The following is a 26,831-nucleotide window of genomic DNA, read 5'->3' as shown; positions in this document are numbered from 1 at the left end:
ACAGCATATAATCATGTTTTAGACCTCTGTGGACAAAACGTACAGTGATGTGTGTCCCTGTTGTATCTGTAACTATGACTGCAGGTAGAATCAGCATGAGGATACATGATAACCTAGTCTAGTGGAAAATCTCCACATTTCTACAGGTCTTCATTACTGTCCTCCTCGACACATGGACAAGACGACAGCAGATCATTGAGCATAGATAAATTGAGAAGATATCTGGACCTGACAACTGAAAATACAGAGAGAAAATTCTTTATGTAAAAAAAGTTGTATGAGCAAAGTGAAGGTAAGGCTTTATTATTGAAATGTATTAAAATAAAATATTAGATGCAGTCAAGGGTTAATTAGTGTGAAAATTATTAGATAATGCATATTATTTATTTATGTTTTAAAAACCTAATCTGTATGAACCGGAAGTTGCATTTTAGTACGATACTAATAAATTCACTGTAAAATAAATAAATTAATAAATTAATAATTAAATAAATAAATAAATAAATAAATAGTTCCAGATTAGGGCTTAAACTAGATTTAAGTACATTTAATTGTATGTTATATATTTGTCTTTTACAGTTTAATAAATACTTTCTGATTTAGCGATATTAGGATCTATTCTCTCCCTTTGTTTTTTGAGTATACATCCTGCATTACAGCTAAACAGTCTCCTCTAACAAAGTTGTAAGACATATATATAAATGTTGTCTGATCTGCACTTCCTGAATGTGTTTCCAGCAGCAGTCGCTCTGATCCGACTCATTCCCCTTCACTACAGTTCAATGTTTGTCTGAGACACACCCTTATAGTTTAATGACAACTTTCCTCATGTATTCCAGTGGGTTGAGCTGCTGGATCTATAAAATCTGTATGCAGTTCTACAGATCTTTATTGCCTCCTCATCTGAGCTTTTAACAACCCACAAAAAGAAGACAAAAGAGAAGATGCCACGATCTGAAAAAAACAAAAAAACTCTCTCTGATCTCAGGAAAAATCTTCAAGATCTAAAAAAGTCATATGAAGAAATTGAAGGTAAGGGAAGACATGTACACATCTCACTGTCATATGATAATGTGTAGGGGATGGTTGTAACAATTTTGACCTTTCTGTCTATAGCTTGAAGTACTTTGAAGTCAGTGTGTTCAAAATGTGATCCAAACTAGTTACAAGTGTCTGCTATTAAATGACATAGCTATTATCTTTGCAACACAAACAGAAAATGCATGGTTTAGTTTCAAACACGAGGAGTGAAATGTTACAATTCACCCCATAGTCTGGGTTAGTTGTAACATACCCTGGGGTGAGATGTAACATTATGATATCCACCGGGGTGATATGTAACATAATGAAATAAGGATTTTGACAAAAAAAATATTTTGAAAGGTTTTTATTCAACACTGACTTTTCAATATAACTGATGTGTGTATCACTCTTAGTCTCAGTGTGTTTGTCACTCTCAATCATAGTAATTGACCATTATAAATTGAACTTGAACACAAACATTTCTTGTTTGTAAGCATGTTTGTTACTGCCAGTGTTAGTAATGGCCATAATAAAATTTAACACTTGAACAGTGTGTGTGTGTGTGTGTGTGTGTGTGTGTGTGTGTGTGTGTGTGTGTGTGTGTGTGTGTGTGTGTGTGTGTGTGTGTGTGTGTGTGTGTGTGAGACTCTGTTGTTTTTTTCTGTCATAGTAATTGACCATAATAAAATGAACTTGAACACTTGAACATTCTAATTTGTGTAAGCATGGTTGTTACTGTAAGTCTATAGTATTGGCCATAATACAATTTTGTTTCATTGTTGTTACAACTAACCCAGAGTCTTGTTGTTACAACTAACCCAGAGTCATGTAGCCATGAACTAGCTCACCTTACAGCTAACAGGCAAAACATTAGCACTAACAACTTGCATGGAAAATATCACAGACACACAATAACCATAATAAAAGTTTGAGGAGTTTAACTACAAAGCAGAAATTCCCATAACAAAAACAAAAAAAGTAAAAAAAAGTAACTTTCTTATCTCAAAATAGTTTTTTCCACTCTAACATGTGCTGTGTCTGCCACAGGGCTCTACTTTATCACATGTGGAATAAGAACTAAACTGAGGATGTGCGAAGTGAATCAGGTGATTTGTAACTAGTTCCTGATTGGACAGATTGGAATTGTTACAACTGACCCGTGTTACAACCATCCCCGGTCTCCCCTATATATAATTTACTGAAGTTCATGTGGTACATCTATCTCCTGGTCCTATATCTGTGCTTAGAGTAAAATGAATCTGTTTCCAGGGCCGTGCACAGACCTTTTGAGGGGCATGTGTTGAAACTGAAAAAGGGCACCCCCCTCCTTTTTTTTTTATATTTTTTTTTTATATTAAGATTATTTAGTAAGCCTAAAATGAAGAAATGGTCAGATCTTCATGACAAATTCAATAACACAAAATAATAGTCTCAAAAGCTTTAGATTTATTCACTATTAATAACAACAATAATAGTAATATAGATAATATAGATATACAGGGTTTCAGGGCTTTTTAGCCCTAAAGGGCTAAAGCACTGAAAAAAACATGTTTTACTACATTTATACATGTGAAGACGAGCAGAGAGTATTGAATTCATACTATAGATTAAAAAATTAGCTAGATATCGAATATGTGCATATTAACAGCCTTGAATTAACCATAATTTAATATTATTACCATAACATTAAATTAAAATTTTAATAAATTACATGCATCAGCAATCATAAATCAAAGAATAAATATGTCACTATATGCTAGGTGACGAGGATCAGTCAGTCGCTTTGTGTAAGTTCCAGTACGAAACAGCGCGGTGGCGCACCGCTTATGATGGTAAAAACAAATTATAGGTTGCTGAATTACTTATCAATATATTGTTAACATTTTTAAAAAGTCAAACTCAAATGCAGTTACAGGGTTTTTTGACCAGCAAATGTGTGCAAATGTGCATTTTGTCCATCATTAAAAAGGCGCCGGCAGCATCACATTAAATTTTCATCAACAGGTTACAAGTTTGTTGTAGTTATATGGGCGCTCAGTTTTCCTGAAATTTTGGAAAATGGTCAAAATCTCATTTTATAAAAGATGAAATGCTACTCTATGCACAGGCTATTTAAGTGTAGGCTATGTTTTGGCTATGACTAGATGGCAAATGCTAGACCTCTCTCTCAGGTCCCTCATGTGTCAGTCAGACATCAAATAAATAAAATATGAGCCTTTATAGACACACACATTTATAGACATATTTAATATACACAGATTTTGTGGCTCAGATAAGGTCCAGTTGTGGTTTATTTCTTTGTTCTTGGCTGACATGTGGCATTGCTGTGGCATTGCTATGGCCTGCGTGTGGCCCAGATTTGGCAAACAGGAGTGACCCACCCAAGGGCCATCATTCCACACTGCATGTGGGCCAGATCATCATTTCACATGTGCCAGATGTGGGCCGGATCTTTGACGTAGGAATGGAAGCAGGAATTGAAGCAAGATCATACTCTTATTAACTAAAGACTACTGTCACTAATAAACAAGTCCTGTATGGATTCTGTTTTCCATGTGCTCACATAGCTTATAGCTTACAGTTAAAATATTAAAGGGATACTTCAGGATTTAGCATTAAGCTTTGTATTAGTAGAAATCCTGTAGTATTTTCGAATTACCATGCTTTCCACCCTCATGTCCCCCTGAGACGAGAGATTTATGTATTTTTTGTCTGGAAAAAATCGTCATTTTGCGTCATTGGACAATTTTTTAGTCAGAGGCTAAAGACTACAAACAGTAGTAGGGGCTGTGTTTTTTTGGAAGCTAAGCTAGCAGGCTCTTGTTCTGTGGAGAAAGCTGAATAGTAGGGGTTACCATCCTCTTTTTCCCGGACATGTCCGGCCGTCAAGATCGTCTAAAATGTCCGGGATTCGGCTTTTGCTTTCTCTGCAGTCGCCATTCATTGTTTACATGCACACCTTTTGTTTCAATCTAACTGAATTCAATCCGATTGGTGAATCTGAATGTAGTGTTTACATGAACGCTAAACAAGTGATCGGTTGATGTGCATTTTAACATTGCTAAGAAAATTCCCGCTCCTTCGTGAGAGATACGAGACCAGTGCATCTCACAGGTGTCACACATCAGTAATCACGCCACCGGCCTCGCTCAGTTCTCCCACGGCCCTCAGTCTCGTCCTGCTCGCCAAAGTAAACATAATGAATGGCGACTGTAGAATGCAAAAGCCGAATCCCGGACAATTCGGGCGATCTCGAAATCCCGGGCAGACTCGTCATGGAGACTCACTAGTAGCCTAGTCTTGTTGTTTAACTGCGCGCTCTTACCGGTAGGCGTGGCTTGGGAGTAACCTCGTAGAGCAGCGAAGCAAGTGCATTCTGGGAGTTGTTGTCTTTCATCCACATAAGCCAAAAATACATTTTCTGGCTTTTCTCAGTCTAGAAAGCTCCAAATTCAAAAATAATTTCACATTTCTTCTACATAAATGACCCATTTTAAATACATCTTTCCAGAGGTGAAGTATCCCTTTAAATTAGAAAACCTTACTGCTCATTGTTTGAATGGAAACAAGTACCATATCGAAAGGGACATATTGTAAACTCAAGAAAACATTTCAGCATTGCATTTATAGTGAATGTGAATGGGCAAGACTTTCCAGAAAGGTGCAGCTTATATTTGTGTTCATTTTAACTCGTACTGCATCAGTGTTTTCTGATGCTTATGGGGAGAACATAGGATCGCTTTCAGTCGAGAACGTCAGACGTAGTCGACTGAATGGGGATCATGTTTAGGGAGCCTGTCTTCTTCGTACTACTATTTAATCAAGCCAATTCAACATTGGCGTGCGTGATTACACGCTCCGCCCCGCAGCGCGGGTATAAACACGGAAGTGGACGCACGCACCAGTTGCCTTTCACTTCGGAGCCAATCGGATGTCTCTGAAGAGTTACTACTGTTTATACAGCAAGCGAGTGTGTCGGTGTTCTTGCTGGAAGACCTCCCAGTGTTGGCGTTTCTACAGTGCGAGTGCAGCGGTGATCGCGAGCTTCTTGAGCTCTCAACTGCTGTTTTAACAGCATCAAATTTATGTGTGTTTGTTTGACGGTTGGTTAGAGGGCGAGAAGTGAGTGGTTCACTGTTTCAGTTCGCTGATTCAGTGTTGCCACGGTCATTCCCTGTGTGCTCCGGAACTGGTGATGGTCCCATTTCCTAAAAGAGCAACGCGGGTGTGAGTGCGTCTTTCTCAAGATGCCATTCCCTCCATGCGTTTCTGGGTGTGGTAAGGCTCTGTCCCCCTCTGACGGTCACGAGAGCTGTATCACGTGTTTCGGCTTACAGCATGCTGAGGCAGCTCTCGTGGATGAGTCATATTCCTATTGCGGTAATATGACCATCTCGATGTTGAGATCGTGACTCACCTTCGCCAAAAGTGTGGGTGTGGTCCCCGCCTCTGGGCCCCAACCTAGTCTTTCCTCTGGGCTACCTTCCCAGAGGAGGGCTAGGGTGCCATCCGAGCTCGGTGATCTGAGGATCACAGTGAGGGGTAATCCGCCCGGTAAAGCCCCATGGATCCCTCACTCCTCTTTCACACTGCAACCGGTGGAGCTCCCCGATGAAGCTGCTGGTCCCTGGACCAGCCGTTTCATTCAGGGCCCCTCCAGAGGACAGGATGTCTATCGCAGCATTGGAAGGGGAGCTGGGCTCTGGAGATGACGACTCGGCTGTGCTGCCTCCCTCTGAGAGACCAGCGTTGCCCGAGCCAGATCCAGAGATGACAGCTATGCTGAAAACCCGCCGAGGCGGTAGGGCTCGTGTGGAACCCTCCACTGTGTCCCGAAACGTCTCGGTTGGATGATTGGTTTCTCGGGATGATGATTGGTTTCCCTGGTGCCTTTCTTTCCTGAAGTGCATGAGGAGCCTACAAAGGCATGGACGGCACCTTTCTCTGCCAGAAACCGCCTAAGTAGCTCCTCCCCCCTCATTTCCCTTGATGGGGGAGCGGTGAAGGGTTATGAGGCTATACCTCCAGTGGAGCGGTCTGTCGCGATGCAACTGTGTCCAGCGGCCGCTGCCTCATGGAGAGGTGATCCTCCTCACCCCTCTAAGGCCCGTAAGTTCTCGTCCGTTCTCACGGGCAAGGCTTACAAAGCTTGTGGGCAAGCCGCTTCCTTTCTGCATGCCATGGCGTTGTTTCAGGTCCACCAGGCCCAGACACTCATGAACATGCACGAGGGTAGTCCAGACCGTGAGCTCATGGGTGAGCTCCACACTGCAACCGACCTCGCCCTCCGGGGCACAAAGGTTGCAGCTCACACGATCGGTACGGCGATGTCTACCCTTGTGGTCCAGGAATGCCATCTCTGGCTCAACCTGGCTGATATAAGAGAAGCGGACAAGGTTTGATTCCTGGACTCTCCCATTTCTCAGGTTGGGTTATTCGGCGACGCGGTGGATAATTTCACCCAACAGTTCTATGCTGCCCAGAGGTAGACGGAGGCCATCCGTCACATCCTGCCCCGGCGGCACGCTGCTGCCATCTGGGTCCGCTGCTGCCCCTACATAGCCTTACACCCCTCAGCCCATCTTGGTCGCAAGCTAGCTGCTTGGTGCGGGTTCGAGGACCCGGTCATCCACCTTCTCACGCATCCCCTGCCATCCAGTGGAGACAGGAAAGTGTTGCACTGCACACTCACATCCCTGTCCTCCACCTCGCTGCCCCACCTCGGGTACGTCTGTGGTCTTCTGGGCCTGGGTCTGGTTCGTAGAAGCAGAAAGAGCTTCCCAAACGGTCCCGACCAGACTGTGACCATCAGACTCGGCTATGCGGTTCCTTATCGCTCGGCACCGCTCAAGTTCAGTGATAATCATAACACTAGCTGTTGAGCAGAGCTCCTGTCTTGTGTGCGCATATTGCTGTCCTACTGGTGAAGGACGCGATATAGCCGCTCCCTTCAGCCGATATGAAGGCCAGTTTTATAAACATGAAGAAAGTACCTAGTATGTGGTGGGTCATGACCATCTTAGCCCTGTGTCACTTGAAACGGGCCCTTTCTACGAAAGCCCCCGTCCAAGTTGCTACACAGAGTGACATTTTTCAGAATGCCCGCCCCCAAAGATTGGTCTGCAGCGTTTGACCTGAAAGACATGTACTTCAGATCTCTAGCCTTCCGCACCACAGGCCATCCTGCATGTTGCGTTTGAGGGTTTGAAGTATTAGTACAGAGTCCTACCCTTCGAGTGCTCCATAGCCAGTTGGGTCCTCAGGTCAACTGGGAGAGAGTAATCTCACCCACGGGCTGAGTATCTCTTTTCCGGTATGGAGATGGACTTGGTTTAACATGCCTCTTCAAGAAGAGGGTGTGTCCGGTCGTTGCTATACAGAAGTGAGAAAGGGTCCCACTGAAAGAATTATCAGAGGCTCCTGGGGCATATGGCAGATGCAGCCGCAAGGCTTCCTCCATATGAAGACCACTTCAGCACTGGCTTAAGGTCGAGTCCCGAGGTGACCGTGGCAGAGCGGCACGCCCTGTGTGACAACACATCACCCCGGCCTGCCGCCAAACCCTCAGCCCGTCTTCAGACCTTGCATTTCTCCGGGCCAACTGCTCCTAGAACAAGGTCCACTAACTGCAAGATGGGTTGGAGTGAGGGCTGTGTCCTCCACCCTCAAAATTATGTTGCCTCTATTTTTTCTTTGACGCATATCATGATGCAGTAGCATGGGAAGCACGTCCTTATTGTCAGGTTCCTGAGGGAGCAAGAAAAGCCTTGCTCCCCTCTTTATCCTCTTGGGCCTTATCTCTGGTGCTACTGCACTGCAGAGATTGCCCCTGAGCCACTGCAGGCAGTGAGTTAAAAATTCAGTTTTTAAAGAAACAGTTCTCCTGCTCGCGTGGTCTCTACTAGATGGTAGGGACTTGCTTGCTTTCGGTCAACGAGTTGTACCTGGAATTCAGGCCGGCTAACTCTCACTACCTGAGACCCTGGCCTGGATATGTGCCCAGGGTTCCTACCTCTCCCTAAAGGTGGGACCAGGTGGTGAGCCTGCAAGCGCTGCGCCGGAGGAGGCAGACCCAGCCCTGGCTTTCTCTGTCCGTCCGCTTCATTGCGGTTATACGTGCACAGAACGCAAGCCTTAGGACCTCAGACCAGCTCTTGTCTGTTAAGAAAATCAGCAGAAAGGGAAGGCTGTTTCCAAGCGAGGTTGGCCCACTGACTGGTGGCTGCCTTCCTCTTGGTGAAAATCCCGAGATGCACATGTCCACTTAGGTGGTGAGCTCCTCTGAAGTGTGTGTGTGCTCCCGCCTAGGCGTTGACAGAGTGCTTCGCTGACAGATATTCTAGAGTTGGGGGGCTGGGCAACACCTATAGTTGAACCGCTGCTTCTCGTGGGCTCCCTTCTCATGAAGCCAGTTTCACTTGAGCCCGGTTCGAAGTGTCGGCTTGCTGCACCATTCCCCTCCTATGGGCTGGATACATGCACAATTCTTGCTCAAGTAGAGTTCCCTCTTAAACCGAACCCTGTTGAGTTCCTCCACAACCTCCGGCGACGGATGCAGCGGAGCGTCTGAAGCTAGGCCTACCACTCGTATGCACTAGTGGAACTTGTGCTAGGCTGGGTCCATATGTTGCGATCCCCACGGTGATCCCATATGTGTATTCTTCCACGATATGGCTCCCTACGGCGAGCCCGTGTCTTCCCTTGGCAGAGCTTTCTGCCGTCACTGTCTGGTGAGTTGCTCCCCCCGGTTATAGGCTGGAGCCTCCCCAGTGACATTTCATATGTTGTACTGCCCGTCAATTCGCCCAGTCCATATGTGTATTCTCCACGTTACCTCCCTGTGAGCAGGATGTGGCTTCCGCAGCGTCACTTCCTCCCATGTACAGGGAATGCTTTCCCATTGGTCCTGTAGGAACAGCAGTGACTTCCCTGGCCTAAAGCCCTGTCCCTTCTCTGCCTTAAATCGCGGGGGGGTCAGGAGGCTTCTGTGTAGGCACTGGAACGTGGCAGCACTAGTGGCGTTTTCAATATGTATCACCATTCAGTCAACGTCAACTACGTCTGACGATCTTGACTGAAAGGGAACATCCTGGTTGCGTATGCCTGATGGAGGGAACGGAGGACGTAGTCCCCTCGTCACTACTGCTGGACCACTGCTGACTCCGGAGGCCACTCGGCTCCAACTGGTGCGTGCGTCCACTAACGTGTTTATACCCGCACTGCGGGGCTGAGCGTGTAATCACGCACGCCAATGTTGAATTGGCTTGATTAAATAGTAGTACGAAGAAGACGCGCCCTAAGCGTGATCCCCATTCCGTTAAGAAGGGACCTCCTTTCCCAGGCGTGAGGGTCAATTTGGCATCCCTGGCCCGAATTTTGGAGCCTCCATCTATGGCCTCTTGATGGAAAACTTCACGTCTTTCCCAAGAGTTCTCTGAGATGAATATGATCTCTGAGGCAAAGGCACTCTCTACCAGGCAGCTTTACACCCAACAATTGTCTATTTTCTCCAGCTTCTGCATTCCTACTGGAGCTGTTGGATGGCGGACGCACCCCGTCTACGCTCAAGGTATACATGCTCCTACTGCTGCCCAGTCAGTTGGGAAATACGACCTGGTGGTCAGATTTCTCAGAGGAGGTTTAACCTCCTGGCCTTATGTCTTTAGGGAGCCTGCCATGGGCCCTTGGTATCAAGCACCCCAGCATTGCATAGCTTGCCATGCTACTGCGCCTACGCGAGTCGACGCTGCCGCTCCTCGGTCGAAAAATTCGGACTAAAATGGCTTTTAGAGCAACTCAAATAGGCAGTTGGCCCCGTCCATTTTGGCGGGAAGAAAAGCCATTTGTCTGTGCAGGTGCAAAGACATGAACCAATCAGGCTTCAGTATTCTGAGAAAAATGGGAGCTTTCGCCATAAGCGTCAGAAAACACTGATGCAATGCTCATTCCTGTCATCTCAGGGAACCGAGGTTACAGTCTGTTAGTAACCGAAGCGATTTTACACTGAGCATATAAAATGTCATGCTTTTCCAGAGCCTGAGAAACAACAGTCATGGGAGATTATTACGGATGAATTGAAAGACATCCTGAAGAAATACTCCTTAGACTTTTCAAAAGAACAAATGAAGGTAAGTTAACTACTCATTTAACATTTCTGCTTATGTCTTTTCACATTTCACTTCCTCCCTAAATGAACATACAAGCAGTTCTGCTGATATGTATTAAATTGGTGAATTGCAATTGTCTACCATCAAATTTAAATGTAACGCCTCACATGGTGTCTGTGTGTAAAAGTGTCTTCCATTTCAATGGATAACAAAGAGCACCTTTCATGGAGAAATTGCACAAATGTGTGCTTTACTTATCTATTTTTGCAACAAAACAAACTCAAATAAACATCACTTTGTTCCTAAATGAATCATTGCTTGGAACAAATAGGTTGAGTAAATGATTCAATTACTCACGTGTCGCCTGTGAATTCACCCGTGAAATGATTTTTGTAGGTCACAAAATCACTTGCGTTTTGTATCCTGTAGATCTTCAACGACCCCATTCATGGTCACATTGTGCTGCACCCCCTGCTGGTGAAGATCACAGATACACCTCAGTTTCAGAGACTCCGTCACATAAAACAACTCGGAGGAACATATCTGGTGTATACGGGAGCTTCTCACAATCGCTTTGAACACTCACTTGGGTGAAATATTATTATATTCAAATCAAATTTTTTTTAGGTTGTTTAAGTAATTATATTTAAGTTAATAATTTGAGAGATTTAAAGTTAATATTTCAATAATTTTACTACATTTACATGTTTACAATTCTCTGATGTTGTTGATGTTTTTACAAAGCATACAAGTAAACGAATAAAAATATTTTTTTTGCTATTCAGTGTTTTTGGTAGCAAACTGTGGTGTTGTGTGTTTGTGTGTGTGTGTGTGTGTGTGTGTGTGTGTGTGTGTGTGTGTGTGTGTGTGTGTGTGTGTGTGTGTGTGTGTGTGTGTGTGTGTGTGTGTGTGTGTGTGTGTGTGTGTGTGTGTGTTAGAGTGGCATATTTAGCTGGTTGTTTGGTCAAGACTCTTCATGATAATCAGCCAGAGCTCAAAATCACCAAACAGGATTTCCTGTGTGTTCAGATCGCTGGACTGTGTCACGACTTGGGTGAGTAGCACTAATGCACATGGAAAATGAAAATAATCCACTATTCAGTGTTTTGTGTTGCGTTTTTTGTATTTGTCATGAAGTCTTAACTCACCCAAACCCTTGTCAAATCGAGCATTGATTTATGATAACCATACCTAGAATTATCCAGTTGCTCTTTATTTTTTAGGTCATGGTCCATTTTCTCATGTATTTGATGGTCTGGTTATTCCTAAAGCAAAAAAAAAGAAAAAAATTAGAGGTAAGTGTCTGTGGACATGCACATTTCTTACTCATGTTATTGTTACATTTGGACATGGAGAACTCAAGCCATGTATGTCTGGGAAATTAACCTGAAACAGTTTGTTAATGTGCACAACATGACTTACAATCCACATGAGACCTGCATTTTTTCTTAGGCTTGTATGATGACATCCCTGAGAAGTGGAAGGTGAGAATGAACACATTGCTCACACACACTCAGAGCTGTTGGTTTCTGTAATATATGTATTTATGATTTCATCTGTTTTTGTGTCTTTACTGCAGCATGAGCAAGATGTCAGTGCTGATGTTTGATGACATTGTGAAGAGTTTGAAGACTGAGAATGAGAATGTGTTGAAGGAGCACGGACTGGATGATAAAGACGTCAAATTCATTGAAGAGTTAATCGAAGGGGCAAAAGATTCAGTTGCTGAGGTTCATACTGATACTTCATCTGTTATTGATGTGTTAGCATGAATGAAGCCTCATTTACATACAGCCTTTGCTTTTATTTTCAGTGGACATACGAGGGCAGAGCTGAACACAAATCCTTCCTGTATGAGATTGTGGCAAACAAACAGAACGGCATTGATGTGGACAAATGGGACTATTTCGCACGGTACATATTATTAGGCATTTTGCACAGATGGTACTATGATGTAGAATCTATTATAACTTTGAGCCAAATTATCCTCTCATTTACATATCCTTTTTATATTTATATTTAATGTTTATTTCTCAGAGACTGTCATCACCTCGGCATTCGAAACAGCTTTGACCATCAGCGTCTGCTGAAGTTCGCTCGAGTCTGTGAAGTGAACGGGAGAAATCACATCTGCTTTAGAGACAAGGTGCCTGATACAATTATCACACACTATGATTACTAATCAAAGACACACACATACTTAAAGCCACACTAAGTAGAAATTGTGTTTTTGTCAAACAGCGACCCCTAGAGTCGCTGTGGAATACTTGCACTGTCGTAAATATATTATATTATAACGTTTGTACATGATTGCAGCTAAATCACAAGTAAATAGTCTATAGTCTAGGCCTACTGTATAATTTAATTTGTGTTGTTTTTATTGGAATGTAAACATTACAAAATGCCATATAACATCAATTAAGTTAAATGTAGGCCTACGTCGCATTATTTCATAACATTGGCCGTTATGATGTCATTAGACATGATTATTGCAATTTATCACAATAGTTTGCAAATTGTGCTCGTTTACACTATTTACAACCTCTACGTTAGGCTTATTTATGATAATTATGTGAGATATTGAAAGCTGTTCTCATGATAATCGCAGGAATCAACAGCGTTGTCTGATATCCCTCAGGACTACGTGATAAATACACCTCACAACACCTAAGTTCAGCTGGCAAACTAATTCGTGAGGCATAGCTATCTGATTTATCAAAACGATTCCATTTACACCTGGTCACATAAATGTATTTTTGCGAAACGGATTTAAATTCGATCTTCAATTCTCGCGCTATATGCAGATTTAATGGAGTGCACGTCACCGAGATATGAGCTGCATTTTATAGATCATCAGCTAAAATTTCAAAATCAAAGACCGCAATAAGAGAGAGCAGTAACAGCCCTGGTAAGATCATTTCGTTTCTTTACTTTTAATGATGAAGATTGTGTGTTAAGCGTCTGCGACTTACTTTCACTTTGATTTGCGATAGTTTGCACGTTGGCTTGATGCAGTTGCTCATCTGCGGTGATGCGTGTTCCAGCGCGTCGTCATATCTGGATATAACATATAGCCTGTACAACGCTCTCACACGTTGTTTTTTTATTTTTTTTTAGCATTTTTGGGAGGAGTACAATTTACATATGTGGTTTCAAAAACCATATGCATTTACACTTGTCCAGTTTCGTCTGGAATGCGTCTCAGATCTCCTCCTGAAGTGGTTTGAGGGATCGGATTCAAATCCGTCTCAAATGCGTTTCGGAGGGCATTTAAACCTGCCAGTAAAAGCGATACAGACCCTGTCAGGCTATGGCAGATGTGTCATTCAACCTATTGTAAGTCGATGTACCATCACAAGGATCTTGGAAATATATTATGAAGGTTGAAAAGTTACATAGTGTTGCTTTAATGTATGACGTACTGAGTATATTCAAGATTCATCTACTCTGTTTTATATTTATATTCTCTGCTTAAAACTTCAGGTAAAAAGTGCCATTAGCTGTTGAATGTGAACACTGCATTATGGGAACTGGATCTGTGACTCTGGTGTTTGTATGTCTTAACAGGAGGCAGATAATGTTTATGACATGTTTCGCACTCGATACACTCTCCATCGCCAGGCCTACCAGCACAAGATCAGCAAAATCATTGAAGAGATGTGAGTCTCTCTGTTTGCAGTGAATATGAGATTTCACAATATTTAACCTCCTGCATGACTTATTCTTCTTACACACATTCAGCATTAGACTGTGATTATTAAACATGTTGGAAACACTAACTCAAATGTGTTAGGTTTGCAGAAGCACTTGTACTAGCTGATCGTGATCTTCATGAAGGGAAACCTGAAGATATGTTGAAGATTTCTGAAGCCATAAAGACAGCAGAGGAATACAGCAAACTTACAGGTCAGCTCAAAGAACAGGTGAAAAACATGTAAACTCAAATGTAAAAGATCTACAGATATACCGGATTACCATAAACCAGGATAAACATATTCTGGTAACCCTTCCTTTTACAGTCCCCTAATTACTAGGTATTTACCTGGTAAATATATGGTAAGTTATAGTTGGTTATTGGTAATTAACACAGGTAACAAGTATGTAAATGCAGAGAAACTACAAACTAATTACTAGGTATTTACCGGGTAAACAAAACAGAGGAGGTTATAGTCTAGGTGAAACCTGCCCCAAAAACACAGACTACGCCACCCTGGGACTTTCACCCAGAGAATGATTTTATTTATTCCCTAATTGCAATACTACTGATACTTAAGGACACACAGGTACACATACAATTCAGCCAGAGACGGTTCAATTTTGAAAATGGACAACAACTTTATTTCAATAATTTAAAAACACAATATAGAACACATTCATACTTGCTGCTGAGGCTTACCTGTGGAGAAAGGAATCACGAAGGCAGGAAGGAAAAGTCACCCACGTGAACACACACAAACACTGAAAAACACAACAGTGAACACAGCAAAGAAAACGGAGTAGACACCACCACCCGGACACCAACACCACCACCTTGGCTCTCAGCAACTGAAACAGACACAAACACGATCAAAGGGGATTCACTCAACAGAAAGAAAATCAATATAATATTCAAATGAAGAAAACAAATTGAAATAATCTTAAATCACAAAATAACCAAACTGCCAGAACCAGCAATGGTTCCAGAAGGCAGTACACTAGAAAAATAAGATATCAATTCTAAAACACTTCTCAATAAACAAAAAAACAAAATAAACATGGATTAAAGTACAATGAAACTGTCACATTCACCGTCTGTCTTCGTCCTGTTCACTACAGTTCCCAGAATCCTCCTTGCCTCCACACCTGAACTCACTCCCTCAATTACCCACCTGTTCATCGTTATCATCATCTGCATCACCTGTCTTGTGTTCATCTGTGTGTGTATTTAAGTTCCTGGTCTTCACTCGTCTTTTGTCGGTTATTGTTTGTGCACCAGCACACTGTTTCATGTTTGTTTTGAGTTACCGCCTATTAATAAACCTTAGTTATTTTTGTACTTCGCTTGGCTTGTCTCCTTCCTCAACCCGGACCTTACAGAAACCTTGGCCAAGGAAAACAAATTCAGTAATAAGACAAATGTATATAAAATGTATATAAATGTATTAACTGGATTAGTTTATCTAACGAGATAAACTAAAATCACTGATAAAGAAACAAACTATAAATGCAAGTTAACTCAATTGAAAACAAAATAATAGAAAGGAAATATAAACACTTGACCCAAATTATAACTGTAAAGAGCCAACCCCTTCAGCGGCATTCAAACAGTTTAAAATACTGGCCCACGTCAAACTGGAGGCTCGCACATTCAAACGTATGGCCGTGATTGCCCAGTGGCCGTGAAGGCAGAACGGGTGGACAGCGATCAGTAACGTTCCTTGTAAAAAATTTTCAAAACTCGCACGTTAGATGAGTGCAGCACAGGCGTGCAGCGATCAAGTAGAGTTGTTGATATAATGTTCAAAAACGTACACAATTACAGCTGTCCAGGGCGGGCATGCAGCGATCGAGTAAAGTTGATGACACAATGCTCAAAATATGCACGTTAGGCAAGCAACACTCCAGGACGGACGTGGAAATCAAATAAGGTTAAAGTTGCTGATACGATGTTCAACATGCATGTTTAACGAACAACAATCCAGGCAAAACAGCAGCTAGTGAATAAATGCTCTGCAACTGACGTCAATCTCCAGATGAACCAGCCCAGTTCCTGTTATTAATAAAAAAATGAATTAACCCCAAATCAAACAAATGAATCCTACATCATGTATCCTACATACCGATCAAGCAGCGTTTTGTATCACCCAGGAGGAGGCAGCTCAACGGGTACAAACAGTACAGGCAGCTTTCAGTAACATCTGCTTTTAAATGCGTTGAATGTGTTGAACGACAGAGTGAAGGACTGGCCCACCAACTGGAGATCTACGATCGTTCAATGCATAGTAAACATATGGTAAATTATAGTATTTTAGTGTGTAATTACTTAAGGTGATTAGTATGCAATTACAGAGAAACTACCAGGGAAAAAAACACCACTGTTAAATATCAACTCAAAAAAGTACTGTGTACTTGTTACCTGTTTAGGTTGGTAATAACTCAGATTTAATTGTGTACTTCCTCAGAATGTCGGCAGCCAATTTTTAGAAACACCTCCAGTATTACCCATCAATTCAAGTTTTCAAGGGTTATGTTGGTAACAGTCCATGTTTATTTATTACTATCTTGAAAATAAGACGGTAGTTTCCAATAAATGACCTTGTCTTATGTAGTTGTTGTTCATTGCTACACCCATTTATAGAGGGTTTATCAAATACTTTACCTTACACTTACCTGGTAACTACCCAGCAGGAACAGTTTTCCCTAATGTCATGGCACATCTGTATATGAATGTAGGCATTCATATAATCCTACAGTTCAAACTACAATCCGGCCTCTAGCTCATAAATGCCAGAGGAGAACTGGCCCCCGACTGAGCCTGGGTTCTCCCAAGGTTTTTTTTTTCTCCATTAGGTCACCTGATGGAGTTTTAGGACACCATTAGGTCACTTGATGGAGTTTTTCAGTTCCTTGCCACTGTTGCCTTTGGCTTGCTCAGTTGGGGATATTTTGGGGATATTTAATTTAATTTTATCAATCAATAAATTCCTCTTGAAACAAACTTTGTTGTATTATTTTAATTTAATACTGTGAAGCTGCTTTGATACAATCTGTATTGTGAAAAGCGCTATACAAATAAACTTGACTTGACTTGACATCTTAAATACTGGGTATGTTCTTGCAGATGTTTTTTACAATTTACTCAGTAAGTAAAGTGCAACTGTACTGTAAAATAAAGCCTTGTTTATTTCCATGGTATTACCGGAATTGTACCATATAACCTGATCATTCCCTTTTCCATATAGTCACAATTTTTTACCTCGTATGTCCTGCAACGTTACCAAGGAAAACATGACAATTTACTCGGTAAGTAAAGTGTTACTACTGTAAAATGAAGCCTTGTTTATTTCCATGGTATTACCGGAATTGTACCATATAATCTGATCATTCCCTTTTCCATAGTCAAATTTATTTATTTTTTTACCTCGTACGTCCTGCAACGTTACCAAGGAAAACATGACAATTTACTCAGTAGGTAAAGTGCAACTGTACTGTAAAAGGAAGCCTTGTTTATTTCCATGGAATTACTGGGATCTTACCCTATAGTCTGTACTAGCTACGTAACTGTAGCTATTACAGATTATAGGGTAAGATCCCAGTAATTCCATGGAAATAAAAATGCTTCCTTTTACAGTACAGTTTCACTTTAGAATGTTCAACGTGATCTCATGAGAATATGTGTGTATTTTTACGTAAAGTGTAATTCTACCATACGTACATTTACTTACGTTTTATACACACAGAAACGTATAATACTGACGTATTTACAGCACTAAAACGTAAAATGTTTACGTATTAACAGCACAAAAACGTAAATTATTTACGTATGAACAACTGTACACTCTTATTTATGCATATTAAAATCGTGGCATTAATGTTTTGACTATTGCATTCAAATGTCTTATCAATTACGTTTTCATGCAAAATACCTTATTTAATCGTTTAACCATTTTAATATTTAGTTTATTTACAGTGAGACACAAAATGCGTTTTCTCCAATAGAACAATACACCAAAACCCAACATAAATTCACAAAAGACATCAATTTTATTATACTTGATATAACGCTAATCCAAATCTTTAGAATCCATACATTTGCAAGAAAGAGATCCAAATTCAGCCCTTTATCCAGTGAGTGATCTTCATCTCCATTTCACAGGCTATCACAGCAGCGCAGTCCGTAACTGTCAAATCCCGCGCTCGTCATGAATTCAAATTCAAAAATTGCGCCCTCAAGAAGCGTTACGACATGTTTTACGGCAGTGATATCAAACGCTCAATGGCTCTCGCCTGTTCGTCTATGTTCGTCACAGATTGCGACATGCCGTATTTCAGTCGGTAAACTACATTTGAAATGGAGAAGCGCGCGCGCCTTCACACTGAGCGAAGCCGGATTAACATTTTCATGGATTAATAACTTAAATTCTGCTCTGTACCTCATTCAAAACTATTATATACTGAAAGAGAGGACAGTGACTTCAACACATCGTCATGTGAACGACTTTTGGTACCGGTTTTGACATTTTCGCAATAAATAAATTATTGTGATTACACGTATGTTGTTTTCTATCTTTGAAAATTACGTATTAATACTACGTATTAACAATGAGACCAGGCTGGAATGTTTTAGTTAAGTTGCAGAACACACATGGTAAAAGTTTGTGATTTCAAAAATGTTTAAGCAGTAGCAAAGGATGTGGTAAGAGTCTGGTAATACAATGGAAATAAACAAGGCTTCCTTTTACAGTAGTTGCACTTTACTTACTGAGTAAATTGTCATCTTTTCCTTGGTAACGTTGCAGGACATACGAGGTAAAAAAAAAATTTGACTATGGAAAAGGGAATGATCAGATTATATGGTACAATTCCGTTAATACCATGGAAATAAACAAGGCTTCATTTTACAGTACAGTTGCACTTTACTTACTGAGTAAATTATCTGCAATAACATACCCAGCATTTAAGATGTGCCATGACATTAGGGAAAACTGTTCCTGCGGGGTAGTTACCAGGTAAGTGTAAGGTAAATTATTTGATAAACCCTCTATAAATGGGTGTAGCAATGAACAACAACTACATAAGACAAGGTCATTTATTGGAAACTACCGTCTTGATTTCAAGATAGTAATAAATAAACATGGACTGTTACCAACATAACACTAGGATAACTACAAACCTAACTTGAATTGATGGGTAATACTGGAGGTGTTTCTAAAAATTGGCTGCCTACATTCTGAGGAAGTAAAAATTGGCTTCCTACATTCAGATTCATTAAATCTGAGTTATTACCAACCTAAACAGGTAACAAGTACACAGTACTTTGTTGAGTTGATATTTAACAGTGGTGTTTTTTTCCCTGGTAGTTTCTCTGTAATTGCATACTAATCACCTTAAGTAATTACACACTAAAATACTATAATTTACCATATGCTTACCAGGTAAATACTTAGTAATTAGTTTGTAGTTTCTCTGCATTTACATACTTGTTACCTGTGGTAATTACCAATAACCAACTATAACTTACCATATATTTACCAGGTAAATATCTAGTAATTAGGGGACTGTAAAAGGAAGGGTTACCCATATTCTCTTATGAAACATGTGGTTATGTCTCTCAGGACATGTGAAATGACATGTATAATAATGAATCTTCTGTTGTTGTGTCAGATGAGATCTTTGAGCAGATCTCGTCCTCCACTGCTACAAACCTGCAGGAATCCAGAAACATCCTGGACAAGATCGTCAGGAGAAAACTGCCAAAGTTTGTGGGAGAAGCTCATCTGACTGAGGAACACAAGTCAAAGGTTGGAGAGAAACTGAAAAACACTGATTTACTGTTTGATTAAACTTATAAAACTGACAAACCCTCTCAAATCAGAAAATTCAGGAAATTCTGATGAAATCATGGAAAGCCGCAGTGCAGAAGTACAAACCCACTGACCCGACTGTTTCTCTGAACTCTGAAGAATTACCAGTTTATGTAAGTTATATCTTATTTCAGAGCTGATTTACATACTTAAACCAGATAACATGTGTTTAGTGACTAAGATGCATGTTTTTACACTGAAATAAAACAGAATTGTTTAGTGAATCTCATATTCTCACAAGCTCAGGTGGTTGATCTGGATCACGGCATGAAGGACAAAAACCCCATTGAGTTCGTCTATTTCTACAGCAAGAGGAATCCCAACCAAGCTTCAACCGTTAAAGATTATCAGGTATTCATGACACTCAAACTGTTTTATTCAAGTTCTTAAATACACAGTGTAACAACAATGGCATCTGCTTTTCGCATTAAGTGGATCATGTGATGGCAAAACACATCGTCTTTGTCCTTGCTGGTTAATAATTGCCCCACGAGGACCAATTTACCAGCACCCATGTGACTCGTATCCCCCAACTTTACAGCCTCATGACATTCCGCACACACACACAAACACCCTTTTGTGTATAACTGAGAATAAGAGAAATATCTGTTATTTTTCTTTATAATGTGTGTACCTTCCTATATGCACGTGTGATAGAGGTTTGTTTTGCTAGAGTATAGTTTTGAATTCTAAATGTTCATTGAAGGGAATTCCTCAGTCGTGTCTTGTTGTAACCCTACCTCAGACCATAAAACTTTACGACCCAGGAAAGCAGGCATTCCAGCATTACACACACACACACTCTGGACTTTGAAACAGATATTCCCCCACATAACAAGCCACTGAATGTTGATATGTATTCCTATGTTTCTCAAAGTGTCGTCACTTGCCATAACGGAAACACTGACAACTTTATTGTGTGTTTAATCAAACTTTATTTGTGTGTAATTATGCATATAAGTGTAACGTTATGTTTCCCCAATCTTTACCTGTCATAATTGATATCTCTGTAATCCTCTCCATCTCACGGAGACGAATCTTGACTGCAAAGTACAATAATATGCATTTGTTCCAGGAAATATCATATTTCTAAGTATGAATCCTTTCCCTCATAAGACATATGGTAAAAGGGGGCGTGTTTTTCTTCACACAAAGAAGACTTCAGATCAGAAGTTTTGATTCGCTCTGTCCCCAAAACAGGGCGTAACCAGATGTCTGTTAAAAGGAAGAGACCCCCACTTCTCTCTCTCTTCTCTTCGCTCTTATCGCTTCCAACTCAACTTCCTCTCTTCGGACCTTCTTCTCCCCGGCGCAGCGCTTCTCCAAGGAACATCTGAAGGAGGCCCTGGCCTTCTCCATCGAACGAACCCATGTTCGAGTCGTAACAGCCGGTCTTTGCAACTAAGATTTCCAGCCTCTCCCATCCCGGGAGACGAATCTGAACTTTCTCGGTAACGTTAAATTCAAGTGAGCCTTTACATCGTTTTGCGAAACGACCCAGAAGACAAAGCTAGACGCAAACCAGCCGGACACGCGCACGCGCGCGTCCCCTTTTCAGCATCACACTGAAAGAGTACCACATCTCGCAAGTATCTTTCTCTCTAACAGCTGATTCCTGGTGTTTAGCTTGTAGGTCTGTGAATTAAGTTACCCTCTATCTCTTAACTCTTTATTTATTTATTTCTTCCTTTCTTTCTTTCATGTCATTCATTCCGATCACGTCATGTTTGTTTAAATGTTTGTTTGTTTTATTGTTTGCATTTTACGTACGTTTATATTTGTAGCTTATAATCTCTAGCGTGTGCCATTTTATTAATAAACCCATTTATACTTTTAACTGTCTCTGTGTTTGAAAACCCACTTTTTATAAAGTCAATGAAACAAAAGATCTATAAAGCTACAGGCTCTATATTATAAAACTACTTTGAGTAGTTTTAATTTATAAACCCAAAGAGGTTTTGTCTTTGTGGCCAGAAGATAAACTTTCTTGGAGTTTTGTAAACAGGAATACTTCTTCTTAACTGTGATAGTCTTACACTTATTCGCGGGACGAATAACGGATGACGAAACCAGTTACAGAACGAGGCATTTCCTATAATTGATAAAGTAAATGCATATGCGATTTATGAATTATGACCATGAGTCATAAATATTAATATTGCCAAAATTCCCTATATTCTTGAGCTAATTCGCATTAACCCAGAGGCATTTACGCTACAACAGCAAAATCCCAAGTGTTAAATCAACACTGCTCAGAGCAAATATGGTCCCACTCTACAGAGTGTTAAAGTAACACTAAAGCAGTGTTAAAGTTAATGAGATAATTAAGTGATTAATTGAGTGAGGATTGAGCATTAGTGATGAACACCTGCAGTTAACAAGCAGAATCACTGAAGGAAAGAGAAACACAAGAACTACAACTGACTTTTAGTCACAGCCTTAGATTAAATCAACTAAAGATAAAAAGAAGACATTAAATCTGTGAAGATCTCAGCAGAGGAGGATTAAACAACTCCACAAACAGCATTACCAGCTTCACTTATTACTAACCAGAATTACTTTATTTCTGTCAGACGTCTACAGTTCTTATTGATAATTAACAGAGGTTTAGATGTTGATGTTTTAAAATCACCATTAAAAAATCACCATTATTGTGAACAGTGTTGCCTTTAGTTGTGCAATTTGACTCTTGACTTCTTATGGGAGTTTATGGTCTTTGTAACAGTGTTTACTAAAACACATAATTTGTTGCAAGGAAAGCCAGACTCAAAGACAGTCAGGTGATAGGCCTATAGTTTTCAACATCAAAGTTTACAAATTTTATTATTGACTGAAAGTGCATTCTGGGAGGCACCATAGTATAAAACGCTTGGCTCCCAGCATGCATTGCAGCATGAAGCATGTCACCATTGCTGAGATTCATATGCTGCTTCTTGATGTCTGTTTGTTCCTAAAAAAAAGAATAATAAAAAATAAAAAATTATGATTTTCCAAAAAATTCGCCAATTTATATAAAAATCTAAATGTCTGCTCTGTATCAAGAAAGGTGTAAGCTATTTTTTAATAACAAATGACAACTTATGATCAGGGAAAAGATTAGTGAATCACTCTACTTTATAATAATGAAAACTAAACCACCTGAACGCCTTTGTTTTTGGCATTCTTTGTAACAAATTATGTGCTTTGGTAAATACTGTTACAAAGACCAAAATTGCCCAACTAAAGGAAACACCGATCACCATAATGGTGGCCAAACATTTAAAGACATCCACATATAAACCTCTGTTCATAGACATATGACAGAAATAAAGTCAGTCTGGTTAGTAATAGGTGAAGCTGGTAATGCTGTTTGTGGAGTTGTTTAATCCTCCTCTGCTGAGATCTTCACAGATTTAATGTCTTCTTTTCTCTTCATCTGATTTAATGTGACTGTGACTGGAAGTCAGTTGTAGTTCTTGTGTTTCTCTTTCCTTCAGTGATTCTGCTTGTTAACTGCAGGTGTTCATCAATAATGCTCAATCATCACTTAATTAATCACTTAATTATCTCATTAACTTTAACTCTGCTTCAGTGTTATTTTAACACTCTGTAGAGTGGGACCAAATTTAGTGTATTATCAGGTATTCATGACACTCAAAACTGTTTTATTTCAGATATTAAAGATTATCAGGTATTCGTGACACTCAAACTGTTTTATTTCAGATCATTGCATAATCTTTCTAAATGGGTGCCATTTATTCCTTTATAATGTTATTTTGTTAAACCAATTGGACTGGAGCTTGAACTGAGTCTTGTTGGGCTCAGTGAAGTTTACAGTGTACTTCATTTACTCTATGATTGAGTCTCTTTATAAAACTCATTGTGTGTGATATTTGTCTTGTGTTGACAGTTGTCCAGTTTCCTGCCAAAGAAGTTTAATGAAGAGCTTGTCAGAGTTTATTACAGAAGAACTGATGATCAGACAGCTGAAGATAAGATGGAGGAGAAGAAGAAGGTGGAAGAGGCTGAGAAGTGCTTTAAGAAGTGGTGTAAAGACAATTTTGGACTCCGTGTATGATTTATAATATCTAAAGTTTATAGTATCCTCACAAGAACAGTCTTAAATGAGTTAAATAAAATCTTAAATGAAAGTAAAGAGTAGTGAGAGAATGGGATGCGTGAGATCGTCAGCTGTGGCTGGTCCTAAAGTGGCAGCAGCTAATTCTCTGAGAAAATTACTAACTGCCTGCAGAGTCAGTTTGTTTAATGCAGTGGTTCCCAACCTTTTTTTGTCTGAGACCCCCTTTTCCCCAAGAAAATATTTTAGGGCCCCCCTTCACATTTAATGATATTATCGCTCTTGTAAGCTTGCAGCAAGGATGACAAAATATGTTGTTTTCAAACAAACGGTATGTTTACTATAACCAGATGTTTATGCACAAATAATAGCCTATAATATTGAAAATACAATAACAAAAACATCAGTAGGCCCTTTGTAAATTAAAAACGTAGGCTTAGGAGTAGCCTATAAATTGGCCCTATTTGAAATGCAATAACATAAATATTCATACTGGTGTGTAGGTAAAAAAAAAAAAATATATAGGCTATTACTAAATGACTGCTGTCTGGGACCTCAATACTTGCATGTTATTTGTGAGGCTTTATCAATGTGAGGCTTTATTTTTGAGGCTTTGGGTGCTATAGCGAGCAATAGTAAACTTGCGTTTATTAACAGAATAATGCGTCTTTCGGAAGAACATTGTAGCCGGAACTACTTCTCTCTGTGTACATGGGCGTCAGTTTGGTTTGAAATGTGCTGGGGACAGAGACGCATTCGGAAGTGCATTTTCAGAAGTGCTGGGTACAATGACGCATTCATTTTTTTCTCTCTTTCGCGCAGGTTATGTTTTGAAAGACGATGTCCTGTTGTAGCTCAGACACGGTCCCACTTTTCAACAGGCCCATCCAAAACGTTAAAAAAAAACGTTTATTTTTTATATTTTTTTACTATATTCTAATTTTGTCAATAATTATAAAAAAAATCGCCAATAAGCTCATAATTTGTGCTAAAATTGTGTTTAGTTTTAAAAACCATTTTAAAAAGCTGGTTATATTTTGATGTTTCTGCGCAAGTTCAGCAGACAGTGAGGTTCGGGTTTGTTACGATCAGAGCTCGTGAGTGGAGAGCGCATTTCTGAATATTCCGCTCCGCTCGTTCATTCCGCAGGGTCGCTCGCTCAACCCAGATGTCCTGTTGCCTGGTTCAAAAATATGTGGAATAAGGGCTGCTTCCGACTAAAAGGTTTTTTTTTTTTTTTCTAGTCGACTAGTAGGCTAGTTGTTCATTTAAGTCATTCGTGGACAAATCTCCCCTTTATATTAATTGAATTACTTATATAGCCAACAGGATAATGAGCGTTTACGTAATATAGCCGCACTCAAGCGCACAATCATTACTTTTACCGGTTCTTTGTGGCAATCTTTATGCGTGCGGTCGCTTTCAGAGCGCTCACGTCCGAGAACTGACACGTTGTTTTTTCACTGAACACGAAAAATAAAATAAAATTAATATTATAATTTTTTTTGTTGGGTCTGACAATGATTACCAAATTTCTCTCATATTGCTCCTCATAACCACTGAAAACGGTCAAAAAAATTGAACCAAAAGTCAAATTAATATGGACGGAAGTTAAAAGTGGTGGGTACGAAATGACTCATGACGAAATCTGGTGGGTACGCGTCCCCCCCGTAATCGACGCCTATGTCTGTGTACATCTATGACGAGTCACTGCTACTCCGCAGCGGCAGCGATCCGAACCAGTGTGAAACAGTCCCAATGTAAACACTTATTATAGGTGTACCATAGTGGTTCAGGATAAGACAAAAACACGGATTGGAAAATGGATTCATGATGAACTCGCTCATTATATACATTTTGTACATTTTTAACAGAAAAAAGTTAATGATTTTATTTAATGCTCATTGCTCAAAACTTTTCAAAATATGACGCGACCCCCCACAGAGCTCGCTGAGGCCCCCTTGTGGGCCGCGACCCCCCTGTTGGGAACCGATGGTTTAATGAATGACTGAGACACTTTATCATCGAGGAGGTGAACGATCAATCATGTCTGTGCTATTAAAATAAACATACAGATTATGAAAGGGTAATGGAAAATATTTTAAAATCAAGGAGTGTTAATTATATAGTGGGAATTGCATTTTTATTCAGTCAGAGGAAGAACTTGTCATTGATGTATAGTGTGAAACAAAGCCAATCACTACTTTAAAAGGAGTTGACCTTGGGTAAAACTGAAGTGCTGCCTGTTGGGATATTTCAGTTCTTCACATATACAGTAGAATATTTGGCCATAACTACTGATATAAATTGAGCAGCTCTATTTGCTTATTCACAAAATGTGGTGTTGGATGCTGGTTATAGACTCTGTTAGCAACTAAACGTAGAGGATGGTGAGGGGTTTTGCTTTGACAGGTTTGTTGGGCGTTTGATAGATATAGGTTATTGATGGATTATTAAATTGTATATTTTTTTAGAGGTCCGGTTACATATTTTTATGGATTTAATTGAATAAGGAATTATTTGTCCTACATCTAATCTTTCACCTTTTCTTAGGATTTAGGAAGTTACTTGAACCTTTTTTGTGTGTGATTCTGGGAAAACATGGGTTATTATTTTAATCGTGTTGTCGGACACTGACAAACAAACTGTACTGCAGTAACAGCAATGGTGAAGCAATGATTTATTATCTATTATCTAATAAATGTGATGGTCCTTCCTTTATTTTGTGTATTAGTTTCTCTTCTTCATAGATGTGTCTTGTGATTAATGAATCACTAATTAATCTACTAATTAATCAGTTCAAGGATGCAGAAGCAAGTTAAATTTGATTGCATGAGTCTTGAGCAATAATGTTCCAAAATACTTATAATTAAATTAAATACTTATATTAAAATAATATTTTTTATATTGTTTGTTTTTTAATGAAACTGAATTAAAGATGCTGTAGCCTGATCTAAGTTGCTTACAAACAGTAAATAACACTGAAAATAATGTTTAAAACTATTAAAGAAAGAGCATTTCAAAAAACTGAAAATAAAACGATAGGCTATGCTAAAAGTACAAAATACAGCAAAGCAAGCA

At 40.0% G+C, this 26,831-nt stretch overlaps 1 protein-coding gene across 1 annotated transcript; it reads left to right on the top strand.

The window, feature by feature from the left end:
- Window positions 1-23,765, top strand: LOC309495548 (deoxynucleoside triphosphate triphosphohydrolase SAMHD1-like). The gene is made up of 16 exons (XM_082165329.1): window positions 1-292; window positions 840-1,032; window positions 10,057-10,151; window positions 10,560-10,720; window positions 11,069-11,184; window positions 11,354-11,425; window positions 11,583-11,661; window positions 11,710-11,860; window positions 11,944-12,044; window positions 12,168-12,276; window positions 13,698-13,789; window positions 13,924-14,036; window positions 19,494-19,630; window positions 19,705-19,806; window positions 19,940-20,044; window positions 23,583-23,765. The coding sequence occupies exons 2-16, from the start codon at window positions 945-947 to the stop codon at window positions 23,748-23,750; spliced, it is 1,689 nt and encodes a 562-aa protein (XP_082021455.1). The 5' UTR covers window positions 1-292; window positions 840-944; the 3' UTR covers window positions 23,751-23,765.
- The last annotated feature ends 3,066 nt before the right edge of the window (window positions 23,766-26,831 follow it).

The sequence above is a fragment of the Leuciscus leuciscus genome, assembly GCF_965113295.1.
Source record: "Leuciscus leuciscus genome assembly, chromosome: 3".
Classification (NCBI taxonomy): domain Eukaryota; kingdom Metazoa; phylum Chordata; class Actinopteri; order Cypriniformes; family Leuciscidae; genus Leuciscus; species Leuciscus leuciscus.
This window is presented reverse-complemented; position numbering and strand designations above follow the sequence as displayed.

What these genes read in the sequence shown, in the direction of transcription:
- LOC309495548 (XM_082165329.1), top strand. Translation starts at nt 945, where the DNA reads ATGCCACGATCTGAAAAAAACAAAAAAACTCTCTCTGATCTCAGGAAA. An exon ending in TTTCAAAAGAACAAATGAAG is followed by an intron (nt 10,152 to 10,559) that starts GTAAGTTAACTA and finishes TGTATCCTGTAG; the next exon opens with ATCTTCAACGACCCCATTCA. An exon ending in CTGAGGAACACAAGTCAAAG is followed by an intron (nt 19,631 to 19,704) that starts GTTGGAGAGAAA and finishes CTCTCAAATCAG; the next exon opens with AAAATTCAGGAAATTCTGAT.